We start from the raw sequence: 13,366 nt of genomic DNA, 5'->3' as shown, positions 1-13,366 counted from the left end.
GCAAGTTCTCTATTCTTATGAGGCTTAAAATGGATCAATGGCATTGTTGTCCAGGTAAAACCATCAACCCATTTGTACATGAAGTCTCACAAGAATGTATGTGCACAAATTAAACAGTTAAACTGTAACTATTGTGTCTTATTCTCCTCCTGTTTTATATGGACCTGACAGATTAACAGCAGCTAAACGTCTCTACTCTACATAGGTTGACAATAACCACTGGCCAGACTTGAAAACCAAATTTGGCTACTCCCCAATGTAATGAGTCTGTTTGGATCTCTTTGATTTCCATCTACATTGTTTACTTAGGAAAATATTGTCAAGTTTAAGTAAAGTGTAAAAGTGGACATGTCCGGGCAAAAGAGGACGTTTGGTCACCCTAGGCTAGTCACCTGAAAGACAAACTACGCCGTGATGTAACATGCCAAAAGATAGAAATTGCCCAAAGACGGTACAACTCCTTCAAAGTAATTGCATAAAGCACTGAGGTGAGCAAAATGCATGAGCCACAGCTGTGGCTGGCGTTTGTGAGGCGTTTCTATGAAGCATGCAAAACATTGTAGCCTATCAAAGAAATGTAACAGAGAATATGAATGATTATGTGTCTGCAATTCCACCATTGGCCGCTAAGCCCACGGCTCCTTTAATACATGGCGCTGTTCCTGGGCGCTTGCTAAGCTGCCGGAAAAAAAGGATGCAGGACGTGGACGAAGAAGAAAAAGACGAACCACAACAACAACAAGACATCGACATGGCTGCCGACAGTGATGTGAGTCTCTTTAGCCAAGTAATTCGGAGTAGGATTTCTGCGTTGTTGTCTAAACGCGCTTTTCATAACAGCAGAACCGAATATATGTTTTATCTTAACCTGTTTCTTTCTCTTGCAGCCCGAGTCAGAGGTGTTTGAGATCACTGATTTCACCACCGCGTCGGACTGGGAACGGTAGGATTTGTAGTCATTCTGATGACTTAAACTACTAGTTTAGGCTAAAATACCCACTAAGTTATACTTCTTATTACGAGTTATCAGTACAGCAGCTATTACGGGGATGTATTCCTGCTGGATTTTGAACTGGTTTCCGTGTGTTGTATTTAGCCTAGCAACAGCAGCAGAGGCCAGGGCCCCATTTCAGAAAGCAGGTTTAGTGAAAACTCTGAGTTTGTTAACCCTGAGATGAGAGAAACTTTGGGTTTTGTGATTCAGAACGGGAGGTAATTTCAGCTCAGAGTCGGTTGCTATAGTAACTGAGCTCGTGAACCTATCCTGGTCGGGAGCAAGTTTTTGTCTCTGAGTCCTTCTTCTGACTTAGCTCGTTCATTTCCTCATTCATCTGCATTAATAAAAAACAGGGTTGGTTTATTAACCGTGTTAGGCAGACTTTAAAATGTTTTTTATTTATCCTAAAAACATGGCATTTCTTTGCGTCGATGATCCCGTTGATAAAAAAGCGGCTTAAATTTACTTAGCAGAGTATTATATGTCGAGAGATAATATTGAAGCCCCGACATTTTAATTTATTATGGCGTCAGTAACGCAGCTCAGGTAAAGCTGTTTCTTTACTTGCTCATTACTCCTAAGGCAGCTTTATCTGAACGGCATTATTGGCTGCCATAATGCATTTTCCACTTGTCTTAACTTCTTAGTTAATGTTACTGGCACCTTGTTGTACAAAATTTAAGTTAACGTTACGAAGTTGGGATAAATTAGTACAACCCAATGCACATAAATGTTGCCCAAACTTCATACTGTGGTGTTAACATTGTGGCATGTAGCAACATGCTAACTGCACTTAAATATGTCTTCTTGGCTGCCAATGTTGTTAAATTCCCCCCAATTCCAGGTCATATTACTCCTGAAACGTTTACGGTTATGTTGTATTTGGTTTAAAAGCATATATCTGTGATTTTTGACTGTAGAAACTACTGCTATATTAGTGTACGCTGCTAACCACAGTAGCTACGTGCTCACAGCAGTATAAGATATCATTTTGGCGGCCAATGTTGATCATTACTCCCCAATTTCAGGTCACATTACTGCTCGGACATGTCCGGTTGTATAGTAATTTCAATAACTAGTAATTAGTAGAGTGCAATTACAACTAACCTTATATTTGTCCCCAATTTTTCCAGGCCATGAAAATTATACAAGGCTAGTGGGCCAGTGAGGGCGAAATGTTAATGGGACACTGACAGTGTGTTGCGTGAATACAACTCCAGCAGACGGACCAAAGGGTGCACAAGCTTCTTCTATTTTCAAGTCTATTGTCATTTGACATAACTGTGGTTTTCATGGAAAGTCCACCGTCAGTGCTTTCACCCTTATTTGTAATTTTGCTCTGCATGAGGAGAAAATGCTGTTCTTAATTTGGTTGTCATGGCTTTGTGAGGGATTGGCGTCCTGTCCCTGTCACAGTAGCTTACTCTCAAAGGGGAGACCGAGAGGATGACCGTTTGCTTGAGGACAGTAAAGTAGACAGCCCTGCAGAGTCTTACTACTTGCTATTGCTACTTCATGACAATTCATATACATGTACAGAATATTACAAAAAAATGTATATTACTGTATATACAGTACTGTGCAAAGGTTTGAAAAAAATGCTGTAAACTGAGAATGCTTTCATAAATATAAATGATGATGGAGTCAACATTTGAAATATTTGGCTGTAGAAGAAGGCAGTTTGTTTGCCGAAGGGCTGGAAATCTTTTTCCAAAAAAAAAGTTTCTGCAGGAACAGTGAAGCATGGTTGAAGTTACTTGGTGTGAGGCGGCATTTCTGCAAATGGACTTGGAGATTTGGTCAGGATTGATGGTGTCGTCAATGCTGAGAGATACAGGCAGATACTTATCCATCATGCAGTACCATAAGGGAGGCGTATGATTGGCCCCAAATTTATTCTGCAACAGGACAACGACCCCAAACACACAGCCAAGGTCATTAAGAACTATCTTCAGTGTAAAGAAGAACAAGAAGTCCTGGAAGTGATGGCATGGCCCCCACAGATCCCTGATGTCAAGATCGAGTGTGTCTGAGATTACATGAAGAGACAGAAGGATTTGAGGAAGCCTACATCCACAGAAGATCTGCGGTTAGTTCTCCAAGATGTCTGGAACAACCTACCAGCAGAGTTCCTTCAAAAACTGGGTGCAAGTGTACCCAGAAGAATTGATGCTGTCTTAAATTCACTGCATTTTGTTAATTGATGAAAACAAACTATTAACACTTCCATGTTTGAAAGCATTCTTAGTTTATAGCATTTAGTTTACCTGCATAAAACCTTTACACAGTACTGTATATACAGTATATATACACACATAGTGTGAACACCGCCTGCTGCTGACAGCTAAACTAGTTTTGTACACTTGAAGGTTTGTGTCCAGAGTCGAGGAAGTGCTAAATGACTGGAAGCTGATTGGGAACTCTTCAGGATATGTGACCCCTGAGAAGGTATTGTACTCTCATTAAGCCTCAAATTTTCAGCTGAATAACACCAGTGAGCAGTATGCGTAACGTTCTTCACTCTATTTGAACACAGGGTGAATACACTAGTGGCACCTGGGAGGAGAAGTCTCAGGATATTCATTTTGCGGACTTTAAGTTCTACATAACTCATTACTTCCTGAAACAAGAATGTGAGAAGGACAATGGGAAGGACAAGCTCGAGGAAGGTACAATTATGTCTGAATGTACCATAACATCTAGCTTAACTGAAGCTATTGGCAGTATTTTGCACTTTATCTTAAAGTGATGGCTCAGAGTAATTTCACCCTAGGGTCCTTTGCACCATGACCTTGAGCCAAACAACCCCCATCATCTTTTTTCCCTTGGTCTAACACTGGCCTAGTTAAATCAATAAATTCGACGGCTTGTTAGTCATTCTAATAAAGTCTAATGAGAAATATAATACTTTTACAGTTTTGTTTTTTTACTTTCCTTCCACAAGCTTTTAACTTCTTAGTTTTTGTATTATTTGGTTTCAGCACACAATTCTCTATTTTCCACACGCAACATTCCCAGTTAGCCTCCTAGCTTTTCTTATTTACCTCATGCATGTATTACAGTGAATGTTGCCTGTTTTAAATAACAATAATCTATAATAAAAGTTAACAGGTAAGAAAATGCACACAATTCATCCCTCTTACAATAAGTGTTTGACATAACTCTTGTTCTTGTGTCCAGATGCTTATCCTTTGGCAATGCAGGACCTTCTGTGTATGAACAATGACTTTCCTCCTCGAGCCCACTGCCTTGTCAGATGGTGAGTTCTGCCATTTATATGTTTCATGCAAAGAAAAATCAGGTTACGCAGATAATAGGGGCTTGGCCGCACACAGAATTCACAGTTTGGTGTGTATTCGGTACAACAGGCAAAACATAAAAAGCGCAGAAAATATGCTTTTAATGAATTTTGAAAAACATTTATTTATTTATTGGCCATCATTCTTAATGTAACAGTTAATACACTCAAATATAACATTTCTAATTGAATTTAACCTTTATTTAACAAAGAATAAAGACTCATTAAAAGAGTGTCTGGCCAAGGGATGAAATACCATGGGATGGTATTTCAATTTCCTTATCAAATTATTTTCCACCTATATGCACATTAAAACAATGGCTCGTGATTAGTACATCAAATCTATCATTAAATACTATATAAGCTAATGTCAAATATGACTGTATATATTGACATTTACCACGCTTAAGAGATCCAAACTAGTTGCTTAATGTTCTGCTGTAACTGTCTCCGGTAACAGGTATGGTATACGAGAGTTTGTGGTCATCAGCCCTGGAACCAACTGCGAGGCGATCATCAGCGAGTCCAAATGCAATCTGCTTCTCAGCTCCGTCTCCATTTCTCTGGCCAACAGTGGCTGGTAAGTCCCCCTCGTCACTAAAGGCAGTAGATAGTGGGGTTAGGAACCAAAATCCAGTTCTCAAATTAAAACGCAATAAATTTTGGTTCTTATTATTAGTTCATTAAGGAATGAAAAAGCAGCAGCTTTCAGCGACTTTATAGTGAAAAATCGTTACAGTGTACATTCATGTTTAAACATTTAAATTAACATAATAATGAAAATGTCCATTTCTCTGTCTGTAGTTCTTTAAATGTTCGTGGGACAGTTTTTTCTGATAACTGCACCCTGTAGATGTGTATAGCAGTCCTGGTGATTGTCACCACCCTACCACCAGGTGGAATATTATGAGTCACTTCTCTGTTACAGATAGACTCACGCTAGGAGGAATGGATCTTTAAAACTGGTTCTCACTCTGTCCTTAGGACCTGACCTGTTTCATGTAAACAAGACTTATAAGGATTTGTTTGTCTATTTGTTGTCCAACAATTTTTATACTGAAGCATAACAGCGAAATATAAGCATCACATATAACATTAGTATAATACTCAATGATACATCAATGATGTTTAGGCCTTGCATTACACTGTAGTTCCATTACTTCAAGTTTAAATATAAATATCTGAATCATTATAAGCTACGTCATTGTACCTTATAAAACAAATTAAACAACTTATAATAGCCGTTGTGACAATAGCATTACACTTTTGAGGATTGTATGTATGCATGTTACATCAGAGGGCCAAATACATTAATATAAGTAACCACATTCCCCAGAGTAGAATATTGCAGTTTAACATGTATCTCTTTGAAAATGATAATACAATAATACTGAACAATATAGCATTTGCTTTACTATCCAGACGTTTATTGTTATTGTTGTTATGTACGTTGTGAGATTGACTAAAACACCAGTTCCACCTTTCTATACTTCCCCATAACTTTCACTTGCGTGACGTTTATGCTACATAACCTCTTTTATTGAAGGAATACAGTACATTGAACACACTGAGTTCTTAATAGTAATGCCTTCTCCTGTTTATCTTGTGCACTCAGCCAGGTGCCCATGTTTGTCCAGATCCAGCAAAAGTGGAGACGGGTGTATGCTGGAGAGTGCCAGGGCCCAGGTGTGCGCACCGACTTTGAGATGGTCCAACTCCGCAAGGTTCCCAGCCAGTACAATCACCTTTCTGGCCTGCTTGACATCTTCAAGTCTAAGATAGTAAGTGTCATGATGCTCAAGTATAAACACAAAACACTGCTGCACCATCAGAGCGTAACGGCAAGTGATGTATGGCAGCCTCGGCCACAGTGTATGAATGTATGTGAATGGTTCCTATATTTTACATTTTCCATTTAGAAGGTTGGTCAAACCTGCATATAGGGACCAGTTAATGTTACCTGCTGGCCACATTGTCTCTAAACGCTCCGCTCACAGTGAAGTCATGCACGGATCACTACGTTAGTCCGACGGCTGCACACTCTGCCTGCACACTGCTAACTGCTACCAGACCCCACGGCGACCAATTAACAATACAAATTCTGTCATTATATATTTAATTCATAAAAGGTTTTTTAATGTCAGTGCAGTGACTGTGTGTGCTGCCACGTCAGATCGGCCAAAGCATCAGAAAGCTTCCCCGTACTAAGTCAGTTAAGTCCGTGTGTGCAAGTGCAAAGTGGTCGTGATCTTTGGTGCATCTTGGGTCTTTCTAGATGTCTCCATGCATGCTTATTTGGAGCGTAGTTTATTTTAGATTAATGTTTCTAACAGGAATTGTGATGAGTCTGCTTGTCCAGTCTTTGTTTTAGTTCCTAAATGTAGTAAGTATTCAGATGCATTGGAAACATGCACAAAAGAGATTTTAAATTCTTGATATATAGTTCTTTTGGTTCCCATATTTCTGAATATAGTTTAGTCAAAAAAGGCTAAAACACCTTTTTCCTTTTTTGTCTTTTTTTCTCCTCAGGGTTGCACCTTGTCCCCTCTACCTCCAATCAACATTGCCATCCGTTTTACCTACATTCTCCAGGACTGGCAGCAGTATTCGTGGCCACAGCAGCCTCCAGGTAGGCACATAAAACGGCGAATAATGTGGTGACAAATTACACAATAATCTTACGTAACAGAACACAGGAGTTGCTGGTCTACCGCTGCCTCAAGCTGATAAATTGTTTGTGTTATTATGAGACTTTGGTGAATCCAAACCGACCTAAAGTCCTACATTACCATAAAGTAACTAACTTAATTTCCCCATCAGAAAATGCCGGCTGGAGGCAAGGTCAAGCAGAGAAAATATTCTAAATATAGCGTACACTTAAAGGTGGGCAAAATACATTTTGCTGATCCCTTGAATAGCATGACATTGCTTAGCTTCTGTGTCATCAGTTTTTCCTTTTTCAAATACAATTTTAGCTGTTACAATGATTCTTCTCCAAGCTAAGCACAAATATGTGGTTGCGTGTCTCTAAATGGATAAATAAATCAGTACAATACAGAGCCCTCTCTCCAAGTGTCTACTCGGCCATTGGTTCCAATCTAAGCCGCTCCAACAATGCTTAAATATGTATTCAAAAAGTTCATTCTAAGACATAATAGTACAGTTAAATTATAGATAAACTGAATGTAAACAGAATGTATGAAGCTACAGTATGTAGTAGTATACAGTTTGTATAAAAGGAACGGCTATAATGTAATAAACAAGTGATGAGTTTAAACTTGATTCCTTGCGTTAGAAAAACAATTTATGGACTTTGAAAACTTGGATTTTTCTTATCTTGGTAAGAGTGACCACTCGTAAAATAATCTATAAACTAATAAAGAAGGCAAAATAAGAAGGCATAAATGAATCCCAGATCTAAATGGTTAATAGTAAGTACAGTATACAAGAAAATATTATAAGTATAATTAATGAAAGAAACCGTGGATATGAACAAAAAGGGGAAAGAGGATATTTCTTGGTATATTGCTTCCTGCATAAGACCCAATGTAAAACTTGTTAGGGCCAGATTGATAAGGAAGAATTCTTGATTCTAAGTGGTTAGTCTTCTACTTTTAAGATAGTTCAGGGTCCAATTTAAGACTGTCCACTGTTTCAGTGTCTTGGATGTCTCAACTTTTTTAGTCACACACCACATCCTCCTTTTGCTTTCACTTGCTTACTGGTGAAACTGGGCGTAGCAACCAAACGAATTGACTGTCCACGGACTTATGAATGCATGTGTGTTATCTGGAAGACACAGGCACTTTCTGCATTCAGGGACATTCCTAGTGAACTGTCTTAAACTTTAAACAACCAATGTGTTTATGGTGTTTTATATATGTGAATGGTTTCTTCAAAGCAAATGTTTTTAAGACTTATTTTTGTGCATATTGTATACATGTTGCACACATTTTCCACTTATTACTCTGAAAATGTCTTAGATAATCGATGTATGTGCACTTGGAATAATGGCAGTGTCTCCTGTCTCAGCTATTGAATGCTGCAGCTCCTTTAAATGTGTCTTAGCCCTTTGGTGTCCTTTCTGACTGGGGTTTGTCCAACATATGGATTCAGTTTTTGGATGTGAACAGATGTTCTGCTGTGCATTGCAGCTGTGTTTTTCCCATTGTCTCTTTTCTTTCTTTCTGGTAGACTTTGACACACTCCTTGGAGGTGAGGTGGGAGGAGTGGAGTTTGGGAATCTTCCATTTGGAGCCTGTGAGGAGCCAATCAGGTAATACTGTAAAATTATAGATTACTTGGGGTCGAACAAAATATAGTTACATCAATATATTGTCTGTCTTCCAGTATTATGATTAATTAAAATAAATAAGGTGCTTTGAATGGATTTCTCTGCTCCTAGCATCGCTATTTCATGAATGAGTAGGTTAAGTGGGCTGTTTTCTAACAGTTTGGACTTAATATAGAGAATACAAAAATATACCTTTTCACCGGCATTTTGTGTTCATAGTGATTGATATTACAGAACTGCTATATTGTGATATTGTTGGTATCATGAGCAGTGTATCCCATTGGGAGGTAACTACTACAGATGGCAGTACTAAAACCTAAACCTACAAACAAAAGTGAAATGCTGTTTTCTCTGGGCTTTGATTACATTTTAGTTCTCCACAGCGAGTGCAGTAGATGTAAGAACTTAATCACACGTACAGTAAGAATAAGTAATTAAGTTCTTACGTCTACATGTTCATGTCTTTGTGATTACAATAGAATCCACATAAACATAATGAAAACAGTTGGTCTGAATAAAAAGAAGAAAAGTTATTAAACATTGAATCTCTGTGCAAAACAAAAATAATTATTTTTGCCTCTGTTTTTTTTTAATGTAGTGAGCTTCATCTTGCAACCACTTGGCCTCACCTGACAGAAGGCATAGTTGTAGATAATGATGTCTACAGGTAAGAGTGTCCTGGATTTTTCTTTATCTGGACTTTATCTGTTAATCTTACTGTAATGTTGTGCTTTCAGGACACACACACACACACACCTAATGTTTGTGTTCTTTCTGAATAATAAGACAAATTGTATTTTTATGTTCTTTTCTGATTGTTTTATCTTGCCTTGTACTGACCAACATAGAAAAAACAGGTACCTAGCTGATGTGTCATTACCTAGCTACTGAGCATGTGCAACTCCCAACAAAGATAGCATAGAAGTGAGATGCCTCTCTGTAGCTAAAACAAGTGAGATGTCTCACTCTGTAGCTAAAACAGAGACCCAAACACACAGGGTGAAAAGAGGAGCTGCAGCAATGTGCAGTACAATATAAAATATGGGTTTTTTTTTTAATTAACCCAGTTAAACCTATTCTGGTACAACCTTTAAATGCAATTATGAACCTGAAAATGAGCATAATATGGGGGCTTTAACACACAGGTAAGATGCCAGGGACATATCATCTGCAAAACAACCTAGATTTAGACTGTTGGCCATAATCTGGGCAGAATTTTTGATCAGCAACGGCTTTTTGGTTTAATCTAATCTGCTCTCTTTTTCTCTTTGTGTGACCTCGCAGTGACCTTGACCCTCTCCAAGCTCCTCACTGGTCAGTCCGAGTCAGGACAGCTGACAACCCTCAGTGTTTACTCGGTAACATGAATCCCTTAGTGCAGTACACATTTTGAAAAACGTTTTCTGCACGTATAAAAAGTTTTAAACAATAAGGCAAAAAGACGATTGTTTCACCTGTTTCCAATACACATCTTCCTGTTTTCAAGAAAGGTTTTATAAGCAGGCAGTATTTTATTAAATTGAATGCAGTCATCTTACCTTGTCTTGTTTCAAGACATTGAAATATTCCACAAATTACAGTAGGGAAGTTTACAATTTTTTTATTTTATTTTATTATTCTATGTATTATTATTATTATTATTAGGGCCAGAGCTTCTTTCTATTATTATTATTATTATTATTATTATTATTATTATTATTATATACATTTGAGATAATTTTGAGCTGCTTGAGCTATTCAGAAATGCACGAAAATATGGACACATATCAGACTTGGTGAAAATTGCAATGTTACATGGGTCTCAGACTCGGCCTTGGCAATGTATCTTATCCATACATACAAAAAAGCCTCTTGGGGGCACTCCTAAACCCAGTAGGAGGTGTGCTGTATGTAAATACATTTTCAAATAATGGATGATTTGACCATTTTCAGGGGTTGTACTTTAACAAGCTCCTCCTACAGATTTAACCCGATTGACTTCAATATTGCTCAGTATAATCTAGAAACGTTTGCGAAGCTAAAGAGCGATGGTTTTTAGTGCACGCCACACGTGGGCGGAGAATGGTGTTGATTTTTCATGTTTCGCCATTTACATTGACTTTACACCATACATTGTCCAATCTGCTTCTAACTGCTCAGCCTGGCCTGAAGACATCTACATGTCAATATTGAGATATAATCATAGCGGCCCCTAATAGCAATAAGAAGGTACACTCATTACACTGTGATTCTTCCTCCAGACTTGTGATGTTATCCGAGTGACTCGAAAGGGCCATTTCCATCTCCGAGATGGTAGAAGTATTGCCACCGTGGTAGTGATAGCTTCAAGCAACATCTTTATAGGGCCGACGGCCACGTTTAGAGGGGTCGTCAATTCGGCAACCATGCTTTTCCGGGATTTTTCAAGCTCAATAACGATCAATGTTTGCAACAATTTGACCCATTTCTATCTTTCCATGCAGGTGACGTTCTGACAGAATTCTTTAGGCTCTGCTGTAGGAAGGAGTCTACAGAAGAGGTTCTGGGAAGAGGAATGGCTGAAGAGGACGTCAAAGGTCTGTTTGACACTGGAATGGATGGCATTATTTCTCAATGTAATGTCACTAGGCAAATCATAGTCTAAACTATGAAGTCTACTACTTCTTCAAGTGGTGTTTACTTAGACGCTTGCTGATCTCCACAATTCTAAAAAGTTAGAGATCCCACGAGATCTCGCCAGATTAAAATGTGACAAGATTTCTTGTTGAGGTAAAAAGTGTCTCGCAATTTCAGTACACAAGTGCAGAGCAGCAGCCTCAAAATTAAGATAGAAGATCCCCGCCCATTCTCCAAAGTTGACTCTTGAGTTTACATTTGCAGAGCTCTCTCTCTCTCTCTCTCTCTCTCTCTCTCCCTCTCTCTCTTGGCTGAGACAGACGTCTCTATCTCTTGAACCCAATCTCTTGTATCGTCTCGTGAGCTGGGTGTCTCGTCCAATCCCTACTAAAAAGTGTTGTTCCCTTTGAGATACAATATACAGATACATGCAGATACATACTTCATGATAATATAATAGATAATAGTGTGATAATAGCTGCTGTTTTTTCCCCTCCAGAAAATAGTGACATCAGCTCTGCTTTATCAAAGCTGACAGAGCCAGCAGCAACCGTGCCGATCTCCAAACTGTCAGTCTCCAATATGGTGCACAGTGCCCGAAAGCACATCCGACGCCACAGACGCGTTGATGAGTCTCCACTCAACCCTGATGTCCTCAGTTCTATCCTTCTGGTAAGGGTTGATCATGCTGACTGTTTAGCATGGATATTGTCAAAGAAAAACAATTATGACAATTCACAGCCCCATTGAGCGTGGGCAGTAGTCACTGGGGAACAAATAGACCTATATCAAATATGTATGCCAAGCCATTGACTTGGACAGCGATGGATTGTTTTTATGTAAGTGTATCATTGAATTGCCTTTTGTGTGTTAAAGTGTGTGTTATTTTCTTGCCTGTCTCAGTATCTCTTCCCAGATGCGGCTGTGGAAAAGTCCTCAGAGAATAGCAAGAGCAAAACTGCACAGTCAAACAGCGGGAAACTTGAACAGAATAAAAACTCTTACGATGTAGGTTTGTCCCTTCACCACTTACACACTGTGACCATTTCAATGGGTTTCTAGCCAGGTAACATATTGTTGTTTGATCAAATTTAATTATTTTGATATTCTTTTTCAAATTATGTATTCATTTATTTTTATATATTTAAGAAACAAACGGTGACAAACAACACACTGAGATGGAGAACGCGTCCCAGGGCCCTAGCCAGGTCACATCTAAGGTTCACTAGTCAGTCAATTGTACATGTAACAAACACTTTTAAACACTGCAGAACCATAAAAATACCTACAATCATTGCATAAGCATTAGAGTCTTCATACAATGGGAAATATAATTACGCACAAAAATTACAAGACATTATGCAAACCTTTCTCGAAAGCGTTTCTCAACACAGTGACTGTATACAGTACTCTATTTAAGTCATAATTGTGTGTGTGTATTCATCGTTCCCCATGCTTTCTATCTCCCTGTGTCCAGAACCTTTTCCTCCAGCTGAAATCAGCACCCAGTGACAGTTTGACCTACCGACTGGCACTGTGTGCGTGTCTGGTCAACTACAACCACGGCGGGCTGCGTGCTGTCGCACACCTCTGGCAAGAGTTTGTCTTAGAGTTGCGCTATCGCTGGGAAAACAACTACCTTATCTATGGGTGGGTACAAAACACACTTGGGCTACTCTTAGACTTATTTGAAAAAGGCTATAGGCATAGCACCACACATATGGTTTAAGATCTACATCTAAAAAAAAAATACAGCCACAACTAGTTGTACCTTGTCCTGTTGTCCGAAAGGAAAGCTGTCCTTTTTGTGATGTTAGCATATCTTGATTTTCTCAACTTGCATGTAGTTTATATTTACACATTTCATCACTGTAGCGGTAGAGGCTGACAGGGGCGTTCTAAGAAGGAACAGAATCCACTGAAGAGCCACAGGGAATCCTCCTGAACAACCAACAGTCACTAGAGCAGGCAGAGTTTCAAAGGCTCCTGAGAGACTTGATTTATGAGTTAAAAGTTCATGTGAAGGTGTAAAGTTGATCTGTTTAACAGGTAATACTGTTTCTAAGTGTTTAAATAGATTACATAATTAATCAATGGAAAGAAACCTACACAGTTAAGTTTATGTTATAAAGCCTATTGCTGAGCTAAAAAGAGGAGGTGTAGCGTTAGAGACTACAGTACC

The 13,366-nt window shown here is 38.8% G+C and overlaps 1 protein-coding gene across 2 annotated transcripts in view; it reads left to right on the top strand.

Moving 5' to 3' along the window:
• The first annotated feature begins 684 nt into the window (after window positions 1-684).
• The window catches only part of rab3gap1 (RAB3 GTPase activating protein subunit 1), a 29,213-nt gene continuing 16,531 nt past the window's right edge, over window positions 685-13,366 (top strand). The window contains exons 1-15 of one of the 2 annotated variants that reach the window (XM_034861328.1): window positions 685-769; window positions 888-943; window positions 3,367-3,445; window positions 3,534-3,666; window positions 4,178-4,256; window positions 4,756-4,875; window positions 5,911-6,076; window positions 6,825-6,924; window positions 8,490-8,571; window positions 9,188-9,256; window positions 9,874-9,947; window positions 11,052-11,144; window positions 11,684-11,856; window positions 12,088-12,192; window positions 12,662-12,834. In XM_034861328.1, coding sequence (XP_034717219.1) covers window positions 695-769; window positions 888-943; window positions 3,367-3,445; window positions 3,534-3,666; window positions 4,178-4,256; window positions 4,756-4,875; window positions 5,911-6,076; window positions 6,825-6,924; window positions 8,490-8,571; window positions 9,188-9,256; window positions 9,874-9,947; window positions 11,052-11,144; window positions 11,684-11,856; window positions 12,088-12,192; window positions 12,662-12,834 — 1,577 coding nt within the window. In that variant the 5' untranslated portion in view covers window positions 685-694. The remainder of the gene's footprint in view (window positions 770-887; window positions 944-3,366; window positions 3,446-3,533; window positions 3,667-4,177; window positions 4,257-4,755; window positions 4,876-5,910; window positions 6,077-6,824; window positions 6,925-8,489; window positions 8,572-9,187; window positions 9,257-9,873; window positions 9,948-11,051; window positions 11,145-11,683; window positions 11,857-12,087; window positions 12,193-12,661; window positions 12,835-13,366) is intronic. The other variant, XM_034861329.1, reaches the window with a different exon arrangement.

Source organism: Etheostoma cragini, chromosome 21 (genome assembly GCF_013103735.1).
Source record: "Etheostoma cragini isolate CJK2018 chromosome 21, CSU_Ecrag_1.0, whole genome shotgun sequence".
In the NCBI taxonomy this organism is placed as follows: Eukaryota; Metazoa; Chordata; class Actinopteri; order Perciformes; family Percidae; genus Etheostoma; species Etheostoma cragini.
This window is presented reverse-complemented; position numbering and strand designations above follow the sequence as displayed.